Source organism: Gracilinanus agilis, chromosome 4, assembly GCF_016433145.1.
Source record: "Gracilinanus agilis isolate LMUSP501 chromosome 4, AgileGrace, whole genome shotgun sequence".
Lineage (NCBI taxonomy): Eukaryota > Metazoa > Chordata > Mammalia > Didelphimorphia > Didelphidae > Gracilinanus > Gracilinanus agilis.
In genome coordinates, this window is record NC_058133.1 from 489654475 (window position 1) to 489662928 (window position 8454).

The 8454-nt window shown below is 47.9% G+C and overlaps 1 protein-coding gene across 1 annotated transcript in view; it reads left to right on the forward strand.

The window, feature by feature from the left end:
- Positions 1 to 7052: 7052 nt before the first annotated feature.
- The window catches only part of RPH3AL (rabphilin 3A like (without C2 domains)), a 166508-nt gene continuing 165106 nt past the window's right edge, over positions 7053 to 8454 (forward strand). Inside the window, exon 1 of the mRNA XM_044672933.1 lies at positions 7053 to 7154. Within this exon, the coding sequence (XP_044528868.1) occupies positions 7078 to 7154 (77 nt within the window). The 5' untranslated portion in view covers positions 7053 to 7077. The remainder of the gene's footprint in view (positions 7155 to 8454) is intronic.

Below are 8454 nucleotides of genomic sequence, written 5' to 3' on the forward strand. Positions count from 1 at the left end.
ATATAGATATCCACATAGTACATCTATGTTTATATTTATATATATGTATGTGTGTGTATATATATACACCTATCACTTGGTGTATATATTTGGTGTGTGTATATGTAACTATATTTATCTATCTATATATCTGTGAGTCAAAGGTATGGACATTTTAGTCACTTTTTTTTCCTTTTTTTTTTTTTTTTTTTTACTTTAAACCCTTAACTTCTGTGTATTGACTTATAGGTGGAAGAGTGGTAAGGGTAGGCAATGAGAGTCAAGTGACTTGCCCAGGGTCACCCAGCTGGGAAGTGTCTGAGGCTGGATTTGAACCTAGGACCTCCCGTCTCTAGGCTTTGGCTCTCAATCCACTGAGCTACCCAGCTGCCCCCCTTAGTCACTTTTTAAGCATAATTCCAAATCATTTTTCAGAAAGTTTGAACAGGTTTCACTCACAGGGTATTGTTGTGCCTGACTTTCCACAGCCTCTCCAGCATTGACTACTCTTCCCACCTTCTGTTATCTTTTGACAATATTAAGAGGAAGAGGTCACGCCTCAGAGTTGTTTGGATCTCCATCAATCGATCAATCAGTAGACATTTATTAATTGCCTACCATGTGCCAGACGCTTTGCTAAGTGCTGGATGTGCATGTAATTAGTTGGAATTTCCCAGTGGTTTTCTCCTTGGGAATAGGGTAGATGTTCCTAAGAGCCCAAACCTTCTTTTGTGGCACTTTGTCAATTCTCTCCCCTCTCTCCCTTCTTATCCTCTCTGCTTCACATAGCATTTAGTCAATTCTCTGCCTAAATTATTGTCATTTCCAGTGTTCTCGCTGCTGTAACGGTAAAGGTTAATTTCTCTGCTGAAGAGCCGTGTCCAGCCTGTCTGGCTCTGCGATCCTTCTGCTTATGTTTTCCTGCAAAACAGGAAATTTTCTTCAACAATTAAGATTTTCTTCTTAACTTGTTCCTTTGGCCCATTTACAGCCTTTTTGGGGCACACAGCTACAGGACCTTGGTCCTGCCCAGTATAAAAACCATCCCTGTTCCCAAACCCGACATTATGGTGAGAAATGATCGCGAAGGTTTGCAGAGTCATTTACAGACAGAATGCAGCAGCAGTCCTGTGAGGTTGGGGTTATTTTGGCTAACTTATGGCTATTAATCCCATTTTTCAAAGGAAAGAATCGTATCAACCAGCACATCTTGTCTGATCTCTGTATCTCTAGGCTCTAACACATGAATAGGTGCTTAATAAGTGTTCACTGGTTCTGTCGAAGAATAAGCATTTATTAAGCACCTGCTGTGTTCCAGGCACTGGAAACAATGATGCAGAAGTGAGACAGCCTCTGCCCTCCGAGAGTTTACCTTCTCCCAGGAAGCTGTCCAATGTTCACAGATAAGAAGTTCTATACAGAAGCTATACTGATATCTCTCTATACCGCTCCTTCCCTTTTGTATATATACAAAATAAATATACCAAGAGCATCTGGGTGACTCGGTAGATAGACAGCCAGGCCTGAAGACAGGAGGTCCTGGGTTCAAATCTGGATTCACACACTTCCTAGCGGGGTGACCCTAGGCAAGTCACTTCACCCCCCTTGCCTAGCCCTTACCCCCGTTTGGCCTTGGAACCAGTACTTAATATAGATCCTAAGACAGACGGGGAGGGTTTAACAAACAAAACCAAAAAAACAAAAATAAATCATATTGCAGCCCTGGTGCAGGGAATCAGCAAAGGCCTCTGGGACGAGGTGCCGCTCTTGTCTGTGAATGAACCTCCTCCACCTTCAAGATAAATGAAGCTCTCCCTGGAACAAATGCATTGCCAGAAAATGTTAATTGAAATGTGTTCTTGGAGGCTCTCTCTTAATTAGGCGGCTAAATGTTTTTCTGACCTCAGTCAACTTTAGCGCTTGTCGCCCAAACCGGCCGTCCCTGGGGAGAGGCGTCGTGGCCGGGCGCCGTGGCTCAGGGCAGGCTCCCCCCTCCGCCACCGCCACCGCGGCCGGGCACAGCCGAGAGGCAGCGGCGCCGGTCCACGTGCTCTCAGTGGGCGATTCCCCTGGCAGGATCCAGGATGCGTTTGCTAAATGCCAGACGCCTGCTTTCGCTCAAGTACCGGCGGGGCAGCGTTCAGCGCTGGAGACGAGAGGCCATGTCCAAGGTTAGCCGACGAGCATTTATTAAGCCCCTGCTGCGTACCAGGGGGCTCAGAGAGAGGAAGTGACGCGCCCCGTTCACAGAGCTAATAAATTTCATAGGTGAGAGTTGAAGCCGGATCTTTTCAGTCCAGAATGATGTCTTTGTTGGTTTTTTTATACCTAAAACCCATGAATCTCTGTTATGTACAGCTTTCTAGAAACTAAATTTAAAGGGGCAGCGAGGTAGCTCAGGAAATGGAGCAGCAAGTCTGGAGAGGGGAGGTTCTGGGTTCCAATCTGGTCTCCAGTCCTTCCTAGCCGAGTGACCCTGGGCAAGATATTTAAGCCCCACTGCCTAGCCTTTGCCCTTTGGCCTTAGAATTGGTGCTTAGAGAGAAGGTAAGGGTTAAAAATAAATACTGGCACCATCACTAACCTGCCTGCTCTCCTCTGCCCTTTTTGAACTCTCTTCTGTTCTCCTCTGTGTATTTTCAGGTGTTTCGTTGCTGCTCTTTTCTCTTTTTCATCGCTGTCTCTACCCACCCCCTGCGTCCCCTCCCACTCCAGTAAAGCCGGCCCTTGTAACAAGCCAAGCAGGATGGCTTCCTCCCTTGGCCAGCTGGCCGTCTTTCTCCTACTTGGGATTCCTCGTGCAAAAGTAAAGTCCCTTCCTTGTGCATTGTGAGGCTGAGGTCCTAATCTGGCTCCACTTTTTTTTAAACCTATACTTTCCGACCTGGTAATCATTCTAAGACAGGAGGGCAGCGGATAGGCAATGGGGGTGCAGTGACTTGCCCAGGGCCACACAGCTAGGAAGTGTCTAAGGCCAGATTGGAGCCCAGGTCAGCCTGACATGAGCCTAATCCTGTTCAAACTGATGACATGTGACTTCAGATAAGTGATGCCCTCAGACCTCCTGTGCCGACCCCAAATAGAGTCAGGGAGACAAGCTCACAGGTTAGGAGAATGCTCAGGGTCAGCAAGATTCTGGCCAGAGGGGCAGCTGGTAGCTCAGTGGAGTGAGAGCCAGGCCTAGAGACGGGAGGTCCTAGGTTCAAATCTGGCCTCAGACGCTTCCTAGCTGTGTGACCCTGGGCAAGTCACTTGACCCCCATTGCCCACCCTTACCACTCTTCTGCCTTGGAACTAATGCATAGAATTGATTCTAACATAGAAGGTGAGGGTTTAAAAAAAAAAAAAAGATTCTGGCCAGAGTCAAATGTGTGTATGCAGAACAGGCTAGAGGACAACCGAGCAGGAGGACCCATATTCCTTTGGGATTTCCTGGCTGCCCCTCCCATTCTCCGGGCATCTTAGGAAGTAGCCAAGATGGAGAAAAAGGGCTTCGTCAGTGGAGCCCAGAAGGATTTACAGAGCTCTTGTGTTCCCAGCACCAGGCTGGAAGACAGTTTGTTGGTGATTTACTGCCCAGATGCAGCTGCTGGCCTAATGGGGTGCTTCCAGTGGCACCCCGGGGCCCGCCTGCCTCTGGGCCCGCCTCTGGGCCTGCCTCGTGCTGGAGATGAAGGTCAGGCGCTTCACACTGTGGCCCCCTCCACGCGCTGCCCACGCAGTCCGGGTTTAACTTCTTTCTGGGATATGACTTTCTCCCCGTGGATGGATTCTCATCTCAGTGTTTCTCCGGCCTGAGGAGCAGCCCATGTCCTGGCCACTGTCGGGGATGAGTCGTCCCTTCTCTGAAGGACTAGACAGGAGGGAAAGAGGAGCCTCTGCGCCTTCTCTAATGCGGGGAGCGCTGCGCAGCGGAGGGGAAGCTCTCTGTGGGTGGGCTGCGTCCAGGCTGACCCCCGACGTCCCTATGACCCCGAGGGCAGCCCATGCTGTACATGGAGCCTCTTTTATTCCTCTTTGCATTTCCAGGGAAGGCTGATCCGGACCTCAGGCCGGCCCTCTGCCGCTCAGCGCCTGGACAGCAGCATCCTTGTGGAGAGGAAAATGGGCTCAGATGTTGGGACGGTTTGCTCCATCCTCAGTTTTCCCAGGAATAGGTCACCCAGGCCTCCTCCTCTTTCCCCGACTCTCCCTCCACCCCCAACCTGCTCTGGCTGGGCCCTACCTAAGCTGTAAACAGCAGGTCTGGGCGAGACAGGCAGTGGTTACATACGGTATACATGCACACGTGTGATCCTCCCCTCCAGTTTTCTTGTCGCATGTAGCGAACCTCCCTCTACCTTGTATTTGTGTGTCTGATCTTGGCTTCCCTGCTCACGTGTGCTGGCATGTTGAGCTTTTGTTATCTATCTGTCTATTGCCTGCCTGCCTGTCTGTCTATCCATCCATCCATCCATCCATCCATCCATCCATCCATCCATCCATCCATCCATCCATCCATCCATCTATCTATCTATCTATCTATCTATCTATCTATCTATCTATCTATCTATCTATCTATCTCCCCAAAGCAGTTCCAGGCACATCCTAATGCAGGAAATGATCCATAAGTCAATCCACAAATGTTTATTGGGTCCCCCCTAGTGTGGTGGGAAATGTGTTAGAATCAGGAGATACAAATATGAGGAACAAAACCATCCCTTCATAAATCGCTGGTCCATTCATCGAACTGAGTCGTTTTTTATATAAAATATATATAAAAATACTGTTTTTTAATTTTATATATATATATATATTTTACAGATTGCATGTCAATACAGTTTCTTTTTAAACCCTCATCTTCTGTCTTTGAATCAATACTGTGTATTGGTTCTAAGGGAGAAGAGCCAAAAAAGAGTCAACAATGGAGATTATGTGACTCACCCAGGGTCACACCGCAAGGAAGTGTTTGAGGTCAGATTTGAACCCAGACCTACTGTCTCTAGGCCTGTCTGTAGGTCTCCATCCATTGCACCACGCAGCCACCCCTCGATACAAATTTAATAATTTTTTTCTGGTATTTTATGATCCAGGTTCTTTTCTTCTCACCCCCTCCTCCCTCTTCCCCAATAAGGCAGGTCATACGATATAGCTCGTATGTATGTCATCATATAATATGTATTTCCTTGTTTGTCATGTAAAAAAACACATATCACTTACTCCAGAGAAAAATCTGTGGAGGAAATAAAGTGACAAATAGCAAGCCGCGGTCTGCGCTCTGTCCTGGGGCAGGGAGAGCCTTCTCCATCACAGCGTCCTCGGAGTCGTCCTGCATCCTCACTTTGCCCAGAATAGCTCAGTCATTCCTGGCTGCACTGTTGCCGGGTCCGCGTGCCGCCTTCTCCTGTTCTGCTCCTTCACTTTGAGTCATTTCAGAGAAGTCTTTGCAGGTTTTGTGGGGATTGACTTCTTTGTCAGTTCTTATGGCTCAATCGTATTCCATTATAGCCACGTGCCACAGCTTGTTCAGCCACTCGCCAAGGGATGGGCAGGAAGGCTTATTTAGAACTCAGAGCAGGCAGGGGAGGACGACCCGGATGGTCAGGGAAGGGGCAGGAGCCAGGCTGTCCTGGATGCCCCAGCCAAAATGGCAGCCTGGCTCGAGCTGACATTCCTTTCAGCAAATTTCCTCCCAGTCTTCAAATAGGGTGACCTGGCAAGTGATTCTGTGTCCTTCGTCAGCGAGAGCCCATGTTGTCGCTTTGTGACTCCTCATGTAGAAGAAAACCAAAGACAAGCCCTTCTTTTCCTTCTGTCCCTTCCAAATCCTACCTCGGACAAAAACCTTCTGACCTCAGTCAAGTCACCTAACTTCTGCGTCCCTCAGTTTCCTCCTCTGTAAAATGAGGGGGTTGGACTTGATGACATTTGAGATTCCTTCTAGTTCAAATTAAGTGAGTGTTTGTAAAGCTCTTAGCACGGTGCCTGCCACATAGCAGGTGCTTCATAAAAAGAAAGGAAGGAAGGAAGGAAGGAAGGAAGAAAGGAAGGAAGGGAAGGAAGGAAGGGAAGGAAGGAAGTAAGGAAGGGAAGGAAGGAAAGGAAGGGAGGGAAAAATGAATACTGGCTTTGGAGGCAGAAGATCTGAATTTGAATCTTGTCTCTGCCTTTTTTTTTTTTTTTTTTTTTTTTTTAACCAGTGTGGCTTCAGGCAAGTCATTGAACTTCTTTGGGGCTCATTTTTCTCTTCTGTGAAATGAGGAGGTTGGATCAGAGGAACCCTTCTGACTCAGGATCTCCGAGTCCCCTTTCTTCCTCCCTTTTGCATTCTAGAGACCCTTCCCCTAAGCTCTCCTGTGTACCGTCGCTCTAGAAGCCACTGAACTCTGAACAAGCCAAGCGAATGGTGAGTCGAGGCGAGGCTGGGTGGCCAACACTGAGCGCCGACGCCTTCTAGCCGTTGGGCCACAAGCCAGCCCCCTAACCTGTCTGAGCCTCATTTGACTGTAAAATGCCAAGCGTCAGACCTGCGGTACTCACCTCCCAGCACTGAAGGGCGTACGGGAGAGAATGTCAATAAAGTGCTTCGGATAAATGTCAACTATTGTTAGTATTTTCGATCTCCCCTCCCGGCGCCCTCACTCAATAAATGGTTGTTGAATGAATGGATAGATGGACGGAGGAAGGAATAAATTAATTTCATGAAGCAAATGAGCTAATGATGTAGAGTGCTTTGTAAATGCTAATGGGTTCTGTAAATGTCAGCTACTTAAAATATTGATGATGATGATGATGATGCCCCTCCAATAAGTATTTCCTTTTTATAAGAGAATCCTGTTTCATTCAAAGGAATGACTCTCTAATGGTAGAGTTCCAGCTGTGAATGAGGGAAGATCTATGGGGATATGGGGCATTTCCAGTATCGTCCAAGCCATGCCACAGGAGCAGCTGCTTCTTACACATCGGTGGCCTGATCAGAACTGGCCAGATGCCCAAGGCCTCTTTTCCTCCGTTAGGGTTATTGGCTCACTCACAACCCATCTGGTGACCTCGTCTCTTTTCCCTCTTCTTCCCCCATACTCTTTCAGGAGTGATGAGCAGCTCTTGAGCCCTCAAGCCATGGCCGACACCATCTTTGGCAGCGGGAAGGACCAGTGGGTGTGTCCCAACGACCGACAGCTGGCCCTCCGAGCCAAGTGAGTGCCTTCAGTTCTTCTGGGGCCCAAGTGGAGCTTTCCTGGCTTTTCCATCCTCCTCGGGACACTCCTTTAGCCCGGATCCCCTCCTCTGTGAGATAGCAAAAAAAAATAATAATTTGGGGTCCACACTTCGAAATGTGCTGGAGGCAGAGCAAAGTGGCTCTTTGGGGAGAATTGATTGTTCAATTTCCTTTGAGAAATTTACGTCTCAGGAATGGACAAATGCTACAGAAATGAGACTCGATGTGCTGTTTGGGACTGTCTAGATTTAAGAAAGTGACAGAGAAAATGTTAGCAAACTTAAAAGTGTGTTTTTTATGGAGAGCCGATTACTTGTTACTTGTTTAGGATCACACAGCTACTGTTGCTATTTCTGACTCTAAGGCCTAGTAATAATAATAATAATAATAACAATAACAACTGATTTTGACTAAGTTTTAAGGCTTGCCTACTTCACAGATTATTTTGTTTGAGACTCAAAGTAAGACACTGTGTGGTAGATTCTACCCAAACCTTTTGACACTTGAGAAAACAAAAATTAGAGCTGTAAAGTGACTTGTGTAGGTCCACACAGCTGGTAAGCGTCAGAGGCAGGATTTGGACACCAGCCTTTCCGATTCCAAATTCAGCACCCTTTTCCCACTGGGGATCTAGGCAAAATCCCAAACAGCCGAGCATGCCACTGCTTGGAGGGGTATCGAGGGCTCTCAAATAGAGAGAACGCAGGGAATTCTTAATTAGACAGTATTCCCAAGCCAGGGCCAGGCAGCAGGGTTTGGTGGAAGGAGCAGATTCATCAGGAGACAGCAGAAGTCATAGGGAAGTGTAGGAGAGCAGGGCCAGGCAGGATTTGGGCACACCTTGGCAGCCAGATTAGCCCATTCGTTCCCCATCACTCCACCTAGGATTGCTGCCTCAATGAAATCAGTCCTGACAGCAGGGAATGACAGAGTCCTAGATGAGCCTCTGATGGCTCTCATTTCTTCCCTCTCTCTTCTTTCTTTATTCTCTCCTTTTCCTTATCTCCTCTTCTTTTCCTTCTCTGCCTGCCTCTGTTCTGTCTCCTCTGTCTATTCTCTGTCCTTTGTCCCTCCTTTTTGGCTCTATATTTCCCTCTTTTGATTTAATCTGCCTCCCCCCTCCTGTCTTCTTTATTCCCTCCCTCTCTCCCTCTTTCCTCTTTTCCCTCTCCTCATCCTTGCCTCTTCCACTTCTCTCTCTCTCCTCCTTTCCCCAGTGTTCCCCTTTGCCTCCCTCCTCCCCCTCCTTCCTTCTCTCCCTCTCTCCCTTCCTTTCT